The 22,500-nt window shown below is 48.5% G+C and overlaps 1 protein-coding gene across 1 annotated transcript in view; it reads left to right on the forward strand.

Annotated features, from left to right (window-relative positions):
* Positions 1 to 22,500, forward strand: part of LOC125960132 (uncharacterized) — a 64,708-nt gene that overhangs the window by 36,763 nt on the left and 5,445 nt on the right. Inside the window, exons 6-12 of the mRNA XM_049693336.1 lie at positions 3,187 to 3,282; positions 9,161 to 9,977; positions 14,874 to 15,025; positions 15,216 to 17,180; positions 17,337 to 17,454; positions 19,805 to 20,118; positions 20,209 to 20,639. Coding sequence (XP_049549293.1) covers positions 3,187 to 3,282; positions 9,161 to 9,977; positions 14,874 to 15,025; positions 15,216 to 17,180; positions 17,337 to 17,454; positions 19,805 to 20,118; positions 20,209 to 20,639 — 3,893 coding nt within the window. The remainder of the gene's footprint in view (positions 1 to 3,186; positions 3,283 to 9,160; positions 9,978 to 14,873; positions 15,026 to 15,215; positions 17,181 to 17,336; positions 17,455 to 19,804; positions 20,119 to 20,208; positions 20,640 to 22,500) is intronic.

Below are 22,500 nucleotides of genomic sequence, written 5' to 3' on the forward strand. Positions count from 1 at the left end.
TTTGAGTTGAGTTCGCACCGTTCACGAGATCATCGAAGCGAGAACCTCGGTGTACAGCGTAGTGATAAAACTTGAATGCTAGCGACTTCTTTTCATAACAGCTGGGTAAGGCAGACAGAAGCGAGAAAAAATCATTATGTCGCTCACTTCCTTTGACACTAATTCAGAAATGATGCTATCCCTGATTATTGTATTTCAACGGCTCGACTCCTCTTTGGGGAACGGGAAGCGCCAGAAACGTTGACATCAAGCGCCAAGCGTACGATACGTTGTATGTTTTTCCTTCATTTTCTTTTCTTACCCCCCTCCGAAACATTCCATCGCATTCCAGGCCATGCTTTACACGCTCCCCCGTTTTCGAATGCAATATCTTGGCAACGCGACAGACCACGCTGTTGTGTGTAGATTGTGACAATACCCACGTACCCCGACACCGCGATGGAGGCGCCAGTACTTTGGAGTTGTAGCATGGCGCATCCCAGACAGCGGGCCATGCCATGCGTCGTATCGTCCAGTGTTTCTTTTCTTTCCGCCTGATAATGTTGTGTCTGGGCATGGCTAGTTGTTTTTCAGCGTCTATTGTTGCATGCTCGTGTTGATGCTTCATATGCTCCGTTCGACACGTCGCGTTTCTTTCATGCATTCAGGTTTGTGTTTTCTCAAAGGTTTTCTCTCTCTGTCTCTCCCTCTTTACTCTTTAAGGCTAAAAGACCGTTCTCCGGGAACTGCTACAGCTTATGATAACTGTACGCTAGATGTATTTTGTTTTTTTTGCGTCCGATAGAATCGAAAAAAGGGTTGGATGCACACTGTCACCGGTGGTTTTTTGCTTCTTCCTGAAGGTCGCCAGTCCGGCGAAGAAAACCTTCTGCACAGCTCTGAGAAGAGAACGGAGTGAAAGTCTGGGCTCAAGGCTACATAATCTCGTCAGGTCAAGGGATTACGGGAGACCGTTTGGTCTGGTTTTGTGGCCTCTAGTTGACGTTTAAATTGGTTGGATACATGTCGAATCACAACACACTCTTTGTTGTCGGCCACTGCAAGTCTCCTGCTAGTGACTTGATACCGTCGAGGGGATTTTTCAAACCACCGTGAGCATCTTGGTTGCCTGTAGACAGTTCCCTCGACTTTAAGTTCGTACCAGTAGCCCCGTGGAGCCTTTTCGTCAATTTGAAGTCCCTCGAAGAATTGAATGAAATCAAGAATTCAATCAAAGTCGACCGAGTTTCTTTTAATTCAGAGCAGCTGAGCTACCTCCTTCCATCTTTCATTTTATTCAAGCTAATACTTACCTATTCTCGATTGTATTTGGACAGAATTGAGATCGGAACACAAGTGACATTTTACGACGGCCTTGATGGCTTTGAAGTATTAGAAATGAAAACACGACAAGTTGCAGACAACTCCCTTAAGGCTCACTGAATAACCGTCTATCACAACTCAGTTCGAGTATCGAAAACGCATTTCCTAATGAACGGACAAGTGAGCCAATTAGTGGACCCCATTCCAGACCACGCTGTTTGGCAAACGCTTTGAAGGGAAATTCGAGTAACGAAACGCATCAACAGTGATTTGATTACGGCTCTTCTATCGGTTCTTACATATTCTTGCAACACGCACTCATCGCACCAGCCCACACCTGAGGCCCACAATTCTCACAGAGAGGCCATGTTTCCATCCTAACATCACCCTGTTGCGTCAATCATTCCGAGTTGACGTTGGCAAATCGGTCGAATTGGGATGTGGCCGTAGAGCACCATCAATCGAGCAGTCGTCGTCCGTTGAACGATGGTCTATGGGAATGACGCAAACGATCCGGGGGCCAAAGGCGGTCAAATAGACGAATAACCATGGTCACCGTTTGGCGAAGCTGCACCGTCACCCGCCAGTTGCCGGTGGGTAAGCGTTGTGCAGCTAATTGAAAGATAATACCAACCAGTCAGTCGTGCTGGAGCATCAACCTCGAGCGAACCTTTACGTTCGTCTCTCACATTGGCCCCTTTTTCCCTGAAACCGGCGCCGGCGACTACTACTGCTGCTGCTGCTGCTGCTGTTGATTCGATGTTGATCGATGAAACAAAGCTTGGCTAGATGAAAGGTTTGCCCTCGGGGCGGGTGGTCGGAGGCTCGCTTTCGACAAGATAAAGGATCCGCTGAAGAAGGCCCTTTGGGGGAAGCCATTATCGTATTCATGTGTGCTTCAGAACGAATTGTCCAAAACATCATGCAACCATCATCCAGCCCAGGGTATTTTGTTTTCCAGAGAATTGAGCATCGTGCGGTGAACGGCAAGGTTACTCCATCTACAGTGCAACCACGCTTGATTTCCATTGTTTGTGTATCAATTCGTGTTATTCGATCGTTCGACACAGTCAAGTTTATAACTTTGTGTAAAATTGATGGAACATTTCATCAGTGTTTAGTTTATTCAATGTAGATTGAATAATGCTACTTTGTACATAAATGTAAATATTGCGTTCTCCATACATGTACATTACTCTTCTGTATATTAACCATTTTTTGAAACTGCTTTTTATCGGAACACCATTTGCAAATTGTTTTTTTAAATACGTTTTTGGGGATTTTGCTGTAAATATTAGTTACATTCAAATGTTCGTTGTTACTGTTACTGTTCACGATGCTTACGAAACAGCATAAATTGCCTTTCTATTAAAAATAAAACTCACAACCAGCACCATCTACAACTGTTTGGCTTGCTCATGGGCGTGCATGCTCTGCTTCAGCTATTACTCTTCGAGCTGTACGAACAACATTGTCAAAAAAGGATGCCAGCGTCCGTACGTCGGATGCTCTCCCATAATTCTTCGAAAAAGGAATTTCAAAACATTTTCCTAAAAGTCAACAACGTTTCTCTCTTCTTTCATTTCCGCTCTCTTTCTCTTTTTTGTCTCTTTATCGTCCTTGCATCGTGGCAAATGTGTTTTTGTGAAAATGCAAACAAACCTCCTCCTGCAACATAACTCTGCCCTGCCCTGCTCTGCTATGCGGCCATGCACCAATATCCATGCGCTTCGTTTACGCAACCTCATATGCATATATTACGTATTTGTGTGTGCGCGTGTGTGCGTGTGTGCGTACGTGTGTTCCCGCAACACCGATGCCTCCCTTCGGTTGTGGGTGCCCGCTCGCGGTCTCGCACACACTTTAACACCCGTCCTCGTGCAGCTTTTATCGATGTCCAGCACACCATGATCTGCTGCCTCCACCACCACCTCCACCCAGCATTGCCCTTATCGATGGCATCCCAGGCGGACCAACAAGGTTTGTTCAAACATTGGGAGTATTCCAGGATTTATGAAACCAATCGTGTTATGCTTCAATTTGTCTAGCGTCTGTATGTATGTGTTTGTGTGTGTGTGTGTGTGTGTGTTATTTGCGTTCCATTTTCCATCGTCGTCGAATGTTGAACAGAAGAAGAGCTTAAATATTAGTTTAACCAAGTTCCTTACTGGTAGCAGTTGCAAAGTGTCAGTGACCATGTGTTAGGATGCTCCATGTTGCTGATGCAGCTTATGTGTGGTTGCAAAACTGAACAGAAGAATACATTAATGTATTTGTTTCTTACCACCCTCGCTTCCCTCACAATTCGTCGAAGATGTTGCCACCAATACGCTTGCGCAATTCCTGATTTACAGCTCGATCATTCCCCCGTCTGGGGCATAGCATCGTCCGTGCTGTGGTAATGATAACTAAACGACCAAAAGTGCAACATTGCACAGGAAGAAGCTCACGGAACATCTGATCCCGTTGGCAAGACAGCACATTTCTATCGATTCCCAGATCCAGGCTCAGCTGGCCACGTATTCTTGCCACAACCGGGCGCACAATATGGCCGGGATGCTCAGTGAAACGAAAATCAATTATTTTTCCACTCCATTCACTCCGAACCAGCAAAAGCGTGAGGGGAGAGGAGAGTGGGAGGAGGGAAAGTTGATACAATGTTAATTGGCAACTTGGTGCGAGGGGCAACTGGAAGGAACGGTTGCTCCTTCCCAAATTGTGGGCATCCAAGCGAACCAACATTCCAACTAATGAAGGATCTCATCGTTGGCCGGCCATCGTCCAGCATCGAGCGTTGCTGCGTTCCGACTGTTTATTCGATTAATCTCTCTAGCGTAGTCGTTGGTATTCCCGCAAACTCGATTGCTCCGTTGTTATGTGTCGATTCCTTGGAGCAGTGAGTGAGTTTACGCATACAGCCTACCCGAACCCGAGGGGAGTAAGTTTCATAATCAAATTTGGCCTCTAGCATGATTATGGGTCGGTTATGATACTCGATCTCGAATGAATTGAGATAATTAGCGAGCGTATCGGAGCATCGTATGGCGCCGCGGGATGAATGATGGCGAGGACACGCCACCGAGATCACTTTCAAGGAAAGTTTGATTGTCCATTCACTCGGCGCTCTGTAGGAAAATGGTTTCACCGAAACGAACGAACGAAAACTGAATAAACATTACTTTCTTGAATACGTAGCGCCGATGCTTGATTGCGAAGTAGTATGAATTGCAATTATAAATTTAACCAACAACGAGCGACGCTTTGACAGCGAAATGGCCACAGCCAGCATGAGAGCTCAATCTAGTGGACGTTGATCGCAATGTGCGCAATTATGCCTTTTTCCAATTCATAAAGCAACGGAATCCGACTCCGACAATCCGACTCCAGATTGTTCCCCTACTGTTTCAACCCTGCAACTGCAGCCAGATTTATTGCCAGTTTATACGGAGAGTGGCAGTTCGCAAACAAACAAAAGCGAATGACCGACCGACCGATACCCCGACCACACCAATAAATTGCCATTTTCTTGCTGTACGTACTCGAGCTCGATGGCCATTGCCAAAAAGCCGAGCTCAGTCCAAAAACCATTTTTCCGAATCCATCGGTGCTCCTTCGGTGCTGCTACTGTTGATGGCGCCCGGCAACAAACGTTGGCATCTCCGCCCCCTCCACCACCACACACACACACAAATTGCGGTCCGGCGGAAGTGGCAAAAAGTTAAATTCCTCCCACACGAACATTACTGGTAGGGCGAACTGCCCGGAGAGTGGAAGAAGGAGCAACCACCATCCCGAGGATGAGCTGTTGAAGAGGCTAACGGGCAGCTTTTCATCCATTTTTAATGTATTTTGTGGCGTCGGCTTTGCTGCTACTGCTGCTGCTGCTGCTGCTGAAGCTGCTACTGATGCTACTTCTTCTCCAGCATCCAGACATCGGCAGAATGAAGGAGGTTTCGGATGTTGCCCCGGCACTGGCCACTAGTGGCGGCGCAAAAAGGAATGAAAATCCGTCCGGAAGATGAAAGACGGCAATGCAGTGGAATGACGGAAGACGTTAACTGAAATCCGTTGTCTAATCTCGGGATGGTGGTAATTTTTCAAACCGTCGCTCGATGGCCAGTGGGCCTGTTTTGGTGCAGAGAAAGAGAGAGAGAGAGGAAGGGCAACAAAGAACGGAGAAGATGGACGGATATTTCCGTCGACGGTTGAGATTATCGTTGGTTGAGCAAATGCAAAGCGAAGCGGAGAAGACAAAACAGTTTGACATCGTTTTAATACACTGGCAATGGGAGGATGTTAGTGCTCACGATGAGCTGACACCGTTATGACCTTGTACTACATCTTCTCCTTGGGCTCTTCGTTGAGTCTTTTGATGTCCGTTGGTGTATGTTTCGTTTCCTTTACGCAAATCGAAGACAGTTCTTTTAAGATGCCTTTCAATTTTGGATAAATTTCAGGCGACATGCTATTTGAAATTAAAGTTAATGTACTTCTTGATACAATAGGACAAACAACAGTTAACGGAGACCGCGAATGAAGCATTAACTTCACTATGTTCAAACATCCACCTTAAGTGGCGCTATCGTCGAAAAACCGTGAAGTGTACAGCTCGTGCTCGTGCTTTTGGTGTGGCCTTGCATACCCGGGCCTTTTGTTTTCGGAGGCGTCGGATAGAACATTTGTTTTCGAGAATCATGATTCATCTAGCGAGCTTCGCGTGTCATGCTCTCGAAATGATAAGGATGTCCTTTGTTTCGAAACAACTTCGCGGAGCTGAACAATGGAGCAACTCAGGTTGTTCTTCGTTTTTTTTTGTTTTTGGGGAGGTGGGGGAGGATTCCATTCGGGGCCACCCCCTCGAATGCCGTGCTTGTCTTCCTCCCGTTCAGATACCAACTCTCATTGCCCTCGCGAAACGCTAAAAATGGAAGCATGCTTCTTGCGTTCTTGGGTGGTTTTGGGACACAACAAAAACCAAATCACTTTGCCACCACCACCACCACCACTCCAAAAATGCTGTCCCCTTCTTGGCGGTGTGAAGCGCCTTGAGAAGATCAAGAGCATCCCGCAGTGAATCTGTGGCCATTTTGGGTCGATTGGGCTGCACGTCATGAAGATAAAGTGGCCGCCAGTTGTTATCGTTCCCATTGCTCCTGGTGCTGCTGCTACTGCTGTTGCTGTTGCTGCACTATCATCATCGTCACGATCATCGTCTCTGGCACCAACAGAAGCAGCAGCAGCGACAGGAACATCATTGCAAAATGGTTGTTGCTTGTTGTATTTCTCCTCGCTACCGAGCGCTGCGGCACGCGACGGTACGGGCTGCGGGCAACTGGTTGCAGCATTTTGTTTGCTGCTGCAGTGGCAGCGACCGGTATTTATAGTTTAATAACTTGCCAAAGGGATGGTTATTGTCTTACGGCAACAAAACATGCCAGGCCACTTTGCTTGCTCCAGCGCTGGATGATGACCGTTGTTTTTGTGCAAACAACCACGCCGGGTACCGGGGGAAGGCCGGGATAAGGCGGAGAAGAGCAAAGAATAATTGATGTTCACAGCAGCCACCGGAGCTGCCCGCAGTTTCCCCGCTCGCAGTGTTGGAAAATGTTGTTCAAAAAGAGTGGAGAACCCCGAGGTTACGGTAGCGAAACTTATTGCCAGCTGTCATCTGACCGTGCTCAATGGTGCAGCGCTCGATTGTGGCTTTTGTTACTCTTTATACCATCGTCTTCGCTGGCACCTCTTTTGTTAAGTGGAACAGCCAGCAGCAGCATCGGCTGGGTGGTAAAGAGGGTCGTTCTTGTTCTCAAATCAAATTGCATTCAGACACAATAAAGTGTGAAGCTTACAACCGGGTACGCGAGTGGGATTGATTTTGATTTGCTCCAACTCATCAAACGGTAAACCATATTAATGAGCTTTTTATGGGACCTTTGACGGTGGGTTTTATCTACTTTTTATTTTGATGAGTTTTCCATTGCTTTGTAGTTGATTAACTTCAACTTAATTACTTGAAGTAGAGGCCAGGCAAAAGTACGCATTGTCCTTAATAAATTAACCGATATGAGGTCAATGTTGGATAAAATATCGACAAACTAAAACTATAATTGTAAAGCAACTCAATCATTTGTTGCTGAGAATGCAGCTTAAGGAAATAACCATCAAACATTTCAATCAACCCTTACTAAATGACCGACAAAGTGACTGACGATCATAATTTTTCGATCACTCTCTATTGCTTGTTCAAGCATTCTCTATTTGTTCAAGCAGAGAATAAGGCTTGGGCATTGAAAAGTACTTTTTGGAGTGATGAATGGACTACTTTTTCGATTGTAAAAAGTTGTCCATGCAAATGCAACCGAATCAAACCACAAAACAACGAAAGCAACTTTAAAATGCCGAAAACAGAAACAGGCGATCACGAAAAGTTGTTCCACTTCAGCGAAACAATCCTCCAAATGAATCCATAATTCGTCCGATTCGGCCATCGATCCGTAGCCTTGACCGAGAAGTGGCTCTAAATTCCCAACGACTGAATCAGTCAAGTTAAACACTGAAAACCACTCAACCAGCAATGGCTTTGATGAAATCAATATTTGTCATCGCTTCCTGTCGTGGCAACCACGCTTTAGCACACCGATCGAATCAATGAGCTGGCTAATGGTTTAAACTTTTACAAACTACTTTAACGATAATCGATTGATCGAAAAGGCGCGTCAGCGGCCTACGTCTAGGCGTAAGGCTCCTACTCCTAATGCCTTCGTTTCACTTCATCCTATCAGCTGTCCTGCTCCTGCGTGGTGGGTTAGTCCGTGAAATTATTTATCGATCTGTTGACTATTTGGCCTATCGGCGCGAACAAATTCGGTTTCAGCCTAAACCATCGTCACACCGGGGGGGAGGGGTTGGAAATTGCTGGCTCGATACTAATTTACGGGCTTCGGAGAAATTCGAATCATCCGTGAAATGTAAGTCCGCGTATCGATTGGACAAATTTAATGAGCTTCTTCGAGGGAAGATGGTATCGCGATGGAAATTCCGAGGCTTCCGCGCGACTTCCATGAACCGCATCGATTGGAAATTGTTTCGGACGAGCAAATAACGTTGTGCACAAGTTTTTTTTTTTTTCATCCACACGATGGTCCCAGCAGCAGGAACGGCAACGAGGACATTCAATCGGGCCACGCTTCCATCGCTGAATGAAGATTCGATGGAAACGCTACCCCTCCAAGGAATTCAATTAAAACATTTTCTTATTTTCTCGCGATTGTAACTTTCTTTTCAATTTGCTAGCTTCGTTACCCTGAAGCAACCCACACACACACACACACACAAAGAAGCGTAGAAGAAATCTAATTCAGCTTTGCTCCTTTTCCGTTGTTCAGTTTTGCTCTGTTTTAATTCCAAGTGTATTGCTCTCTTGCTGTGTGGCCGATTTGTCAACCGAGTTGTGTCAGTGAAGTTTGAAGCTTTAATTGTTCGGACTGGAGTTTGTTAGTTTAAGTAAAAGGACTCCTCCTTTGAAGCATATTCGTTCGTTTCCCGTTGGCCGTACATTTGCTGTATGCATCAGCGCGCGTGTGTGTCTGTCTCGAGCAGCCTCGAGCTAATTTAAGGCTTCGTCGAACACAAATTGAAAACAGTCTCGTTCTACGAAAAGCGTCGCCTGGGTTGATCCTACTCGTTAGGAATTGCAGACGAGACGAGCATGGAATTGAACGTGCTTTCCGTTTATTGTTTTCCGTTCGAAGAAGGCTCAGACCTCCATCGTTTTTCACGTCTGCACGGGATGTTAATCGATTTTTCCTTTCCCCTTTCCTCAACCGGACGCAACCTCGGGGATACGGTGCGGTTCCAGGACGAAACATGTCAGCTTCGCCCGCTCCTACACGCTCACCTCATTCGACGAAGCGATGGGTAGCCGACCGCTGTCACGGCTGGCGGCAGCCCGTAGCCAAGAAAGACTGATTGGCGGCAAGAAGCCGACCATAACGCTGGCCCATCATACGACCACGCAATACGCCGGGGCACCGCTTCACTCGATCCTGACGCAACCGACCGCCACCCAGCACCAGCAACCGCTCATGCCACAGACCCTCCAGAAGCAGCCACTCTCGGTCCAAACTCCCAACCAAAGCCACTGTCAACCTCAGCAGCAGCAACAGCAGCAGCAACAGCAACAGCTGCAACAGCAACAACAACAGCAGGCTCAGCAACCTCAACCACAGCAGCAACAGCATGTGCTGATCCAGCAGCAACCATCGGGCCATCTTCATCAACATCTACATCAGCATCAGCAACATTTGCAGCACATTCACCACCAACAACAGCAGCAGCAACAGCAGCAGCAGCAGCAGGCAGCTCTACTAGCCCATCAGGCACACCTTCAACATCATCAACACCAGCAACATCAGCAGCAACAGCAGCAACAGCAACATCAAGCGGCTCAGCATCTCGCTCAGCAACAGCAACTCCACCTGCAGCAACACCTCCATCAACAGCACCAACAACATCAACTACAGCAACATCAACAGCAACAGCAGCAGGACATGGTGGTGTTGGAGAAGGTAAAGCGAAGCGCCATGAAAACGCAGGCAACTCAAACCGAGGTCTACCTAGGGAAGAAGCAGGCCGCACCGCACAATCTATCGCTCAGCCCCAGAACCATACACCGGGTAAGTGGACAACTGACCGTACCAGACCACCACATTTCCTTTTCCCACTACCCGAGCACGCAAAAGTTCCGCACCATTTTGGCGCCGCATCGAACATTTTCCGTGTGAGACTTAAAGGGAAAAGCCGCATGCTGCGATGCTGCAAATTCCAGCGGGTCTAGCGGGCATGGCAATGGGCATTAAACGAAACCGGAACGGTACCGGGAAACGGCGCTTAAAACACACTAAAGTGGGCCCACTTGGGAGTGAGTCTCCGAGCTGCCACTTCAAACTGCGTGGCACTCGCCACAGTTTATGCAATCGCGGGACGCGGGGCCGTAGCAACACTACATTGACGCTCGACGCTCGGTTGGGACCATTGCTGGGGCAACCATCGAAAGCAAACCAAGTGAACATGCCACCGTTTAGCCCGGGGATTGGGTAACGTTGGGAGCCACCGAATGGACTAACCGAGTCGGGCTTAAAGGGACTCCCAGAGTACAAAGTAGTGGAGCACAATAACAGCTAGCACTGGAGGAACTGAAGTGCCCACTCTAGTGTTGGGCATTATTTATCCTGCTCAACTAGACGCCACGACCGATGGACGGTACCGAGTGCTGATGCTGCGTATTCCGTCAGGTACGGTTTTGGGACGAAATACACCGCGCTTCGGCACCCTCTCCGGCAGCGACAATCAGTGCTTTTTGGCGGGGGGGTTGCTATTCCTGGTATAACCGAGTGGCATTATTTCTGGAACTCTCTGGAAACACACCCGGCACCCCGTTAGGTAGTTTGAGTAAGGGCCACGATGCAGTAGTTTGAACGAAGCTAGTGAGGATTACCGCGCTGGAAAAGCGCCATTAGCAGCTTGGGATGCCGGAAATACCTTCAGCGGAATATCATCACATGGTAGTTGAAGTTGAATTCCACTTCGACGGTTCCATCGCTTACGGTGCACGATACATATCACCTGAGCTGATTGACATGCTGCGTTTAAGGGTTTCATGTGCCGTTTTTAAGCATGCCGGAGATCCCTGCGTATGCTCGATGCTACAACGATTCCCAATCATAAACGGTTAGCTATATAAAATCCCATTTTCACGAACGATCCCTGTCTTCGGATCAAGCTCGAGACGAGAACGAAGCTCACTTCGTCTTCAACCATCTTACGGGGCCCGTTATCTCAAAGCTCTCGCGCACCGCGAGACAATGAGCGGGTGTAGGCGACGAAATGAGGCTCCATAAAACATAAAACTCAATATTTATAACCCTCGGTTGGTCGTTAAAATAATGGATCACGGTACGCCCACGGAATGCAAATCCCGCAGTCGCAGACCGGTCGAGGTCGAGCCATAAATTGGGGATTCTAGCACAACCGGCCTTCATCGGTTGGCGAGGAAAATGCTCTCCCCGCGTCCTCGCACGCGTATGATCGATGCATTAATGATAGGCGATAGTCGCTTTTTATGATTTTAATCACCTTAATAAGCCCCCACTCCAGTCGTCGACGGTCGATACAATGGTTGGTTCAGCAGAATAGACATTTCCGCTTCAGCATCCGCAGGGTCATGCTAGCGGACTTGTGTCCTTTTATTGGCGCTTTTTGGATTGTGCGAATCGAACCACGATGATGCACCTCGAAAGCGCTAATAACATAAAAACGAGAGAAACGAAACCCAATGGCTATTAGTACGTCGGCGAACGCACAGGAAAAGCGGTGCGATACGGGTAGAAAAAAACAAGAATCTCGTTTTCGATTACTGCCGCAAGCCTTTTCACCTCGCGAGCGTGGTGGCCTCGCGATACGCACACACTGATAGCCTTCGAAGCCAATGCGGCTTAAAAAAACGAAAGCCAGACCATCGAAGCCAGAACGAAGCGTTAGTTTTTTGCCACCGCGAAAGTATTACGCTGGCCGAACCGATACGATGCCATTTTCCACGGATTGCGATTTGCTCTCGGAAGGCGTATGGTGCACCAGTTCCCCCCGTTAGGACCGCCAGTCGTTATACGCGCCAATTTCGAGTTGTTCCGAGTGTTTCCTTGCTACACGGAGGGGTGAGAATGAAGTTGGATCGCTCTCGCTCCATTTTACTTGCAGGTTTTTGCTTGCCCCGAAGCCACCACCTTTTATTGTGATGGTTTCGACGATCGACAAACGCCAAACACAAAAAAAAACGGACGGTGTAACCTGAACCACTTCTGCCGTGGTTGAGTGAACGTTGAACCGTTGCCGACGGTTCAACAAAATTGCTGGCTAATGTTGAACACAAAAGGTGTTGAGTGTGCACTTCGAGCCAGTTCGTGCAAACATCGCGAGCACCAATTGTGAAAAACTCGGGAGCCAGCAACAGCAGCAGCAGCAGCAGCAGCAGAGGGATTTTACTAAATGCCCTCGATGCATCCTGCTTTACAATTGCTTCGCGCTGAAACCGAGGGCGAGAGTTTCGAAGGTTTTTATGGCAGCGCTTTAAACAAGCAAAACTATCCCCCGGGTTTTAGCCATTTTTAATGCTTCATACTTACCGAAACCGAAACGTCCTGTAATCGTGCTGTGACCTAGCTACACTACTTAGCTACACAAAAACTAATTTTAAATATTGCACTGGATGCACTGCAACAGATAAAGCGAGCAGCAACTCTGCACTTACTTCTCATCTACCCAGACCCCGACGGCTGGTTGGCTGGCTCAGGATAAATGGATAAACTTGCTTTTAATTATGCGACTTTGCGAGCTGAACTCACCGATAGGCTAGCCTCGGTAGCCATCGTTCGTCGACCCCGTCGACCGTTTCGCGCTTAATCGCCGTGAAGGTTGGGAAAACTTTGCTTTCGACACGACCACAACGTGGTGCTCCTTCCTAGCCCCAGCGAGAGCACCAAGAGCACTAAAATAGTGTTAATTTAAGATGGACTGCAGCACTTCTGGTTCCGGGGCTCACCAGAACATCGTACCAGCTGGCTCACCGTGCGCTGCCAGTCGACAGGCTGCATGCTCTGCGTAAGTAAATAACTTTTTTTTCTTCTCATTTTTGCTCAAGAGAAGAACTTCCCTGTTTGAGTGCATTTTTGCTCTCACTACCCCGGACTGACCTTTGATGGATGGTCTCGAATGGTCCCGGGTGCGAACTTTGAGCTGCCGGGAATTTAGAAAGTCTCCAAGGCGAGTCTCCACTCGAGGGAAAACTATTTTCCTAACAAAGTGTAAGTAAACTTTAAAACACGAGTGCGGGTTTTCCAGCTAAAGGGACCAGTGCGCTTTTGAACTACCAGCAACCACCACCTCGATTCAAGATGAATCTCTTTTAGCGGGATTATCCAGCAGCAAGCGCAGATATCAGATGCGAGAGTTGGTCTTGACTTGAGGATCATAAATTCTCTGGAGAAGTAGGTCACATCTCGAGGTTGCGGCTGCGGTTACCATCACCACTGGACACCGGATGGCCAGTTGGTGACACTTTCAATCACACTCCAGCTCTTCAGTCCCAGTCCAGGGGAAATGATCGAAAAGTCGTCCCAAACACGCAACCGGCGATAACCGACACCATAATAATGGCGAAAGGAAAAAAAAAAGGTCACATTTCTTGCCAGCGCGTTTCTCCTTTTTTTATGGAGTGCGTGGAAAATGATGGAGCATAAAATCAGCATAAATTTGATACGGATTTATTTCATCCAGCAAGAGGCATTGGTCGTGGCTCGTGGCTGCTGGTGCCGTTGCTGCGGTTGATGCTCAGCAGTAAAATTTTCTTTGAAGTTGTTCCAAGGAAATGGTTTTCGACGAACGTTTATCTTATATTGAATTCCAAATCGAGAGTAGTGAAAAAGCGGAAAAAGATATTATGACAAGATGAAGAACAAGTAGAAAGAGAAAGACAATAATACCTACAAAAAGAATAAAAATTGTAAATAAGAGAAAATGTATAAACATTTCATTGCATATACTTGGGCAAAGATTTTCCCTACTTGAAACACCCAATCCCCGAATGCTAAATCATTATACCAACCAAACCATTATACCAAGGTATTCATCAGCTTGGCGCCTCATTGGCAAACGCTTATGTACTGTTCCTAATGGTTACAAAGTAGCATTACGAATAGCGATCCTCGCTGCTTAACGGTTCAACAAGCCAAAGAATCCAATTTCAATCGCTTCCATTTCGCTCGAAATCGCTACACGGCTCACTGGGTTGTTCTGTTTGGGGCAGGGCAGGTGAGGCCACTTCAGATCCTTGGCGACGACGACAATAACATCAACAACTACTACCAAAACGACGACGACGACGACAGCTTGTATGCCGCTGAAATCATCAAAACCATTTTCGATCAGGCGAATCAATGACGTTAGGGCACTCAGTGCACCTCGGGGATCACCTCGAAGGGTTGCCAAGGCTCAACCCCTTGCCAAGAGGTGGGACCGGTTGGTACCGCGGATGAGGTAAAGGGTGGTGGTTGCCACTTGGAAAGTAAATTTTATTTATGCCAAGCAACGTCAATCGCCCGTATCGACAGGCGCACGGAACCACAGAACCGCATCGGCAACAAACCCCCACCCCAGTAACCGAATAAAAGTTCTTTCTCTCTTTCGCTCTGCTCACTGCGCACCCTGCACCCCTGTTCAGGGCTTGCCTTAAGGGACGACAGCGCTACTGGTGCTGCGGGGAGGGTGTTTTGGCACAATATTGGATTACGTTGATCCATTACCAAGATCCCGGGCGAAACCTTCGCGGTTTCGCTTCGGGCGCTGGGTTTTGTTTTTGTTTTCCTCTGCCTCTTCCACCGTGCCTCCTTTTAACCCTTGTTTCACCCTGTTTGAGTTTTCCCTTTACGACCTAGACCTACGCCCACAGCATGCGATTTATGCTTTCAATCTGGACGTTTTGCTCGTTTTTTTTTTTGTGCCCCGTTCACCTGCGACAGGTGAAAATGGTGTCCCAGGGCGCCCAGACGAATGGTGGGCTGAATGGTGGGGGTCGCAAGCTCACCAAAAGCCTATCGGAGGCAGGAGATCGGCTGCAGGAGAACGGTATCGATCCCGGCGGGGTGCTGCAGCAACCGGAAGGCCCCATCACGTAAGTAGCTTCCTCATGGTGGCTCAGTCTGTTGACGACGAGAAGCATCACACACACATACAAACACATACACTTTCATGCTCTCCATTTTCTACGTTCCCTTATCTCGTCTTTTCTCCATTGCTTATGATGCTTTCGCTTCGTCTTGCTTCCTTGAACGCTCATCACATCTTCGTCCTCTTCCGGATAGTCCGGGCGCGAGCTTCGATCATGAGCTGCTGCATCGCACGCAGTCGGAGGAACCACCGAAATCACCCTTCTCCCTCACCTCACCACCTTCCTCGTCGGCGCACGGGGCCGGAGGACAGCACTTTGAGCTACCACCGTCGCGCGCTTCCTCCTCACAGTTCAGCCACGGCTCGGACGGTACCCATCAGACGCACTCCCGCAATCACTCGCAGGACAGTGCAACCTCGTACCGATCGACCGAAGGTTCCCGGACGTCCTACGAAACGGCCTCTTACCCATACGATGCGTACGATAGTATCGTGCTGCCGAGACGTGCCAGTCACACCAACGAACCAACCTTCCAGTTCCTACGCAAGCAGGACTTTGAGCAGCTTCACCATCATGCATCTCATCAGCCTCACCATCAGCATCAACACCAGCAGCAACATCAGCAGCATCAGCAGCAGCATCATCAGCAATCACAGTATGCGCATGGTTACGAGAACGGCTACGTGCCGTTCGAGACGCACAGCCTACCGCGACGCACCTGCATCCATCATAAGCCCGAGTCGGAGTTCCATACGCACACGCTACCGAGGCGCGATCACCATGGGCATCATCATCACGAGCTGGTGCCATCATCATCATCAGCACTTGTTCAGCCACCTCCCGAGCATCTCATACTGTCCAACGGGAGCGTTAATCAAGATCATGTTCGATGTTCCTTTGACAGCGCACCGGCCACCGGTGGTCTGAACCGTCGCATGTCGGCTCACGCCATCGTGCTGCACTCGGACAAACATGCCACCGTCCCACCAACACCGAGTCAGCAGCATCAGCATCAGCAGCAGCAGCACCAACAGCAACTCGCTGGAGGATTGCCATTGGTACAAGGGCTGCAGCAGCAACAACGACGTGCCTCGTACGCCTTCGTTACACCGGAAACGCATTCGCTGACTAAGCGTCACTCGGTACCGCATCAGCAGATCCAAAAAGTGCAACCGATCATGCAGGTACCACCACCTCAACAACCTCAACCACAGCCATGCACCGGGCCTGTCGTAGCACCACAGAAGCCACTAGGTGGCCATACGGCGACCGCACCAACGACGGCTACGCAATCCTTCCAACCGCTGATCAAGCCACAGCCGCCTCAGTTCTCGCAGCCCTTCATCACGCAACCGACGCCATCGTGCCCGGTAACGCCATCGAACATTCAGCATCCGTTGGACATGCAGGACGACACCAAATCCTCCTCCTCGTCCGATGCCAGCTGCTCGACCTGCGATTCCGAGAGTGAGCCCGAGCTGGATCAGGAGCGTCCTTCTGGTGAGGAGCGCGAAATCTTTATCGACTTCAAACCACGCGTCTCGCCCGTCCCATCGCCCGGTGCGGTCAAGAAGAAGAAACTCCAAAAGTCACAATCCGAAGGTGCACGGAGCCACGGGGAACTGTTCCAGGATAGCGATCCGAACTCGCTGGCCAGTGACGAGGAAGAGGACGACGATGGTCCGTCGGAGGTAGGACCGAATGGAGGATTCCAGGATTTACCGGGTGTTCCACCACCGCCACCCAGTGACTATCACGATGCGAGTGAAAGCTTTGACCCCGAGAGCATGTCCCGGGCACCGGTTAGCCAAGTCGATCGACGGAAAGAGTGCTTCCGGAAGCGCTCCGTAAGTCTCGATCAACCGACCAGCGGTGAGCAGGAAGAAGAACAGCAGCAAGACGCAGACAAACTGACGATGGTCGGTAAGGGCCGACGTGCCTCGTCCAGATCGCACATCCTACCGAAGCAATCCATACCGGGGCGACACCTATCGGCACCACCATCACCCCAGAAGGAAGCGGCCAAGGGTGGTGGCGTGAAGTCTGGCACCTCGCCCGGTTCACCGTTCCACTCGTCCGACTCACTGGCGAACGATGGAACCCGGGACACGTCAGACGGTAACTGGAACGAATCGCAGGCCACCATCATGACCACCAGGTGAGTTTTCCGAGGGAGAGAGAGAGAGAGAGAGAGAGAGAGAGAGAGAGAGAGAGAGAGAGAGTTTGAGAACTTCAGAACCAACCAGTTGGCTAACACCTGCTGCTGTGTGCTCCTTGGGCCAAAAACTTTCTTTCCGTGACGTGGCGAGTACAGTTTGGCCGAGAACGGGAAGCTGACGCCGACGTCCAAGAGGAAAAACTTGCTGCTACAGCACCAGCAGCGCAGCTCGATGGATACGGACGTGCTGGATATGGAGGATATCGCTGATCAGGTGAGGCCTTACGTCTATGTGTGTGTGTGACTGTGTCCTTATCGACATCTTTTGGAGTACCTGTGGGCTTGGAGGAATAGCTGTGGCAAGTTTTTGACCGGATATCCTTTTGCAACATCCAACGTAGCATATTTTCTTATCTATTCCTTTAAAACTCCCCCATAAAAGGCAGTACTGACCGGTGCAAAAGTCCAGCGAAGAATGGACATACAAAGTTCGTCCAAAGTGTCACCGTCATTTGACACTTTCTTTGTCCCGGGGCCATTGGTTACAGCGCAGCGGGCAGCGAGCTGCGGATAAAGAGAATCCCGGTGTGGCACAATATCTATGCTGCATCAATTAAAAGTTCCCAGTAAACATAAATCACTTGCAACGGTGTCTAGGCGGGTGAATTTGATTAAATATCTTTCATTGAATTTCCCGGCTATTCCTCCAGAGAGAAAACGGGAACCCAAACTGGCTGTTTGACCTTCCAGTAAGGTTCTTGGCCTCCTTTGATCGCGTGACCTTATGCGCGTGTATTGCGCGTTCAGAGAACCTTTGAACTCGTCTGCAAATGCGGGTCTCGTGCTCTGGAAAATAGCGTACTCCCGGTCTCACTTACTGAAAGGCATTTGGGAGTCTTCCCATAAATTCCGCCCTTGAGGAAACTTGTGAGAATACATTTAAAACTCCACCAACCGAAACCGACTGTCGCTGCTACTATGAAAAGACGTGAAACACCGCGGAAAGGTTTCATGTGCCGGTGAAATCCTTCCCATTGATAACCAAGAGCCTCGTCGCCCTTCGTCCGTGACCTACATTCGGCATTACCCCGGTCTCCCCCAGTCGGTTCACTCGTTCTCGAGCCGTTCTGGGAAATTAAAATTAAATGCTCGCGCAACCTGAATGGAATTCAATCTCGCGTAAAAGTATCCTTTCCATGGCGGCATTCCGTTCCGTCACGAAAAATAGCGACACCACCGAAGAGCGGCTCAACCGTAACGACGAGTGCTACATGAGTCCTTTTTCACACGCCCCACGTCCACCCCCGTCGGTGCGCTTTTCGGTGCGCGCTGCCATCGAATGAACCGGGTGCGGCCACCCGTTCACCATTGAAATCCCTCGAGGCAGATTTATTTATTTTAAGGATTATCAGTTTCATCTTGCGCCTCTGGTGGCGGCTCGATGGTGTTCCGGGGGCGGTGAAGCGGGAGTTTTGTGGGTGTTGTAATTAATAATTTGCTCACCTTTAAGCTCTCTAACACCCCCCCGTTTCGCCACTTCAGCGGTGATGGTAACGTTTTGGGAGTGGATTGCTTCACATTTTCATTTTCCGCTACTCTTGATTCGATATGAAAAACGTGTAGCAATGGCTGTGAAAGAGGCAGCGTTCGGGTTGTCTTTCTTTCGTTAAACTTAGTCTTATAACTTGAAGATGGAAAGCATTTGGGAATGGATCTTCCTAGCGAGTCTTTTTATCAACTTGCTGAAGCAAAAAAAAATGAAACAGGAGGCCCAAGCATTTTTTTTTTAATTTTAAGCAGGCGAAAGGAACTTCAACTCATTCGTGTATGCCATGCATGTAGTTTCTCTTTTATTATGTTTCTCTTCTTTTGTTATGTTATTCTTCCTAATTCCATGCCGATGCGCATTTTATTAAGTTCAAATACTAACATGAAAGGATCTATTCCCTGCTATTATTCTGAGCTGTTTCTTCTTTTATTATGTTTCTTTCAATCTTACGTGAGTCATATTTTAGTTGCTTATTCTTATCAATTAATCTCATTCCTGTTTGCTCTACTTCACTACAAATGATCTTATAGCCATTAGTTAAGCTAATTCTACGATTTTTATAGTTGTTTATTTAGAGTCTTCCGCAGCCCTGAATTCTGTTTTACTGTCCTTCGCTTGTGAAACTATACCTCTAAACTATCAAGCCACGTTCTATACAGCAATCGAACGACTTGGGATTTATCAAAACAAAAAGCAAGCTAGATTGTCCGATTTTGTAGCTATTCTAGATTCAATTTTGTATCGAAACTGCAACAAAACAAAACTTCCAATCAGTGCCCCCGCCAGTAGTGTGTAAAACGGAAAATGCCATTTCCGGCATGCAAATCCATTTCCTATGCATTTTCACGCTTCACCGAGCACAGCTAGCGAGTTGGTGTGCTTTGTGGGCGGAGATAGTGTACCGGGAATCCGGATCCTGCAGCTGGATTAATTAAATTCGCATACATAATCCTCCGGGTCGCCGGGATATCGGGTTAGCGAAACCGGGACCTTTGTTGACCTTTGTTTTGTGCGTTGACTGTTCCGAGATTTCCGTGGGAAAATGTTTAAAATTTTCCATCCCATCCCCCGCTAGCCTCTACCACCGTTACCGGTGACGGTGGCCGGTAGCACGTTGCCCCTGCAGACGACGACAACGGCGAGCGGTGTGCAACAACCGAACGGAACCGCTGGTCAGCATGCGGTCGGCATCGTGAAACCGACGACACCCTCGATCGCCGTCATACCCTCGCAGAGCATGGAACGGGAAGACCGTGACCTTCAGTGGGCACAAAAGTCAGCGACCCTGCGCCGTCCCTCGCGCCCCCTATCACCGTCGAAGCGAGCGGCGCGCAGTAACAGCGAACAGAAGCAGAAGTTGCAGCATAAAATCGAACCACTCGTTCATCGGTAGGTGGCGGGGGAACGAAGAGAGGGGAAGTGGAGGAACATGAGATAACCTCAAATGACCTTGATTTTCCCTCCCTTTTGTTCACACAGCTCACCACAGGACGCACAACAGGAGCGCTTCAGTGGCGGGCAGAAGGAAGACTCGAGCAGCACACCGTCCTCGGCTTCGGTGGCCGCTGGTGCCGGTAGTGGGAAGAGCACTCCCCTCGGCGGTACCCAGCAACCAGCTCATTTGCCCGGTCAAAGCAAGCACACGGCCGTGACCCCCGTTGGACGCCCTCCATACACGAAAGGATCGCCCGGCAATGGAGCGATCGATCTGCTCAAGGATCACGCACATCATTATCAGGAGTCGAGCTATGGTGGTCCCGCTCCCGGTGCCGGTGGTGCGGGGTCGGAGGGTAGCACCACCGAGGACTACGTCACCTGTACCGACAACTCGAAACGGGGCACCTCGGGAGCTAAAGGTACATACAAGGCGAAGCACGCCACTAGACCCCAGACCACAAAACCACCAACAGGTTCGAAGATCCCCTTTTTCTTACCCTCATACGCACGCTCGGTGTTCTCTGCTCTGTGTGTGTGTGTGTGTGTCTGTTTTCGCTTCCTTTGTTAGTATTACCCCTCCATCCCTTTCCTTCCCCTTTTCCCCGTGTGCATCAGTGTGCAGCTTGTGTTTGCTTGTGTGTGTGAACTGAACGTTAACTACTTGTTGTCGGGAGCCGCCATGAGCTGCTGGAATTTGGTTTTTCCACGTATTTTCCACGAATTCCAGCGCTCGCAAGGATCGCGCGGCTCCAGCCGTTTATAACGCTCATATCTGTCACCGTTGCATATCAAATTGACAGCATATTTTGCTATCCTATACCCTTGCACTCCGCATTCCAGGAATTCCGGGGTCGCGAAGCGCGTTTGATACGCTCCAGCGGGGGGGGTTTTATACCTTCCGATGCATTTATGTGGTGGTCACGCCACCCCGGTGACGTCCATTAGTGATGAGGTCAAATAGAATATATTATGCTTGACGGACGCCTGCACTAACATGTTGTCGGTGCCGGTTGAGGAGAGTGTTTTTTTCCTCGTTGCTTTCACGATACAAGCGAACCGCAATCGACACCAGATAATGTAATTAATCAGTGGCTTGAAATGGCTGAAGCTGATGAGCATAATTGGCTAGCGTTCTTTTGATGGATGCAACGTGCTGCGCGCGTGATGGTTATTTAAAGCTCACCGGTGGTTCGTAGTTGTTTAATTTTCTGGTTTAAATGTGTGTTTTATTGAAACAGTTGGTCATTCGCAGAGATTTATGTACATCTTTAGTTTAGAATTGTGGTTTATTTGAGGTAACATTTTATTAAATTGTTTAAAATGTAGTGACACTTTCGACAACGAGTTGTGCCAGTTTGGTATGATAGTATAGCAAATGTTAAAGGTTAATTTAGACTATTATACGTATTGTCGTTCAAAGCTAAAGCAATTTTACTTTGAAGATAGTACTTAAAAACGGCACATCATCCGTTGGTAGGGTATTAAGTACATTGGCCAACATTTTAAAGCGATTTCAAAATCGTTATATCTATTTCATAGTCAGATACGCCACCGAGATGGTAATAACCATTTGAAAGTGGTTTAGTGAGCACAATAAAACATCATTTCCGCTTCCAAATACAGCATCAGACCTCACAGGGCAGCGCATCCACGGTGGATTGCCGTAACACCGATTGGCCAATTATGAAACTTTCATTATTAGCTCCAAAGCCTAATCTTCTCCATCGTCGAAAAGCGTATGCTAATGCATTATCGTTTTACGAGTACTTACTACCATAACTGCCTCCAACATCATCACGATGATGAAACGAAGTGGCCTACTATAGTACTATAGCAACACTAACGTTGTTAACCAATCCTGACAGTGTTAAGTGTTAATATCCCATTTATGCTCCCTGCTCTTCTATCCCACCACCCAGTTATCGCCATTATCATTTGTGTTAATACCGCCCTTTAACAGCTGGTGTTTCCCTAGCCCTGCCCGTTCCTCCCCGCTAACGTCACTTTGTTCTCCAGCAGCTTGTTACAATGTTGTTACCACTTACACCCATTAACACCATTCCGTTTTCCGAGTCAACACTAGAGGTGGGAGAGTGTGCGATTACCTATAGATCGTCCCTGTGACACCCGCCAATGAATCGCTTCGATTGATAATACGCTTTTGATAGTGTGTAGTTGATGAATCTTAAATCGCCCCCAAGTGGCGGTCGAGGAGCTTTCCATGTTTGCTGATGATCTTTGCCGTCGTGTTGTTCGCTTTGCCTTGTCTTGGCCATTCACACCAATAGAGACGTGCTGCTGCCGCTACTACTACTACTACTACTACACACCAAC

The sequence above is a fragment of the Anopheles darlingi genome, chromosome 2 (assembly GCF_943734745.1).
Source record: "Anopheles darlingi chromosome 2, idAnoDarlMG_H_01, whole genome shotgun sequence".
Classification (NCBI taxonomy): domain Eukaryota; kingdom Metazoa; phylum Arthropoda; class Insecta; order Diptera; family Culicidae; genus Anopheles; species Anopheles darlingi.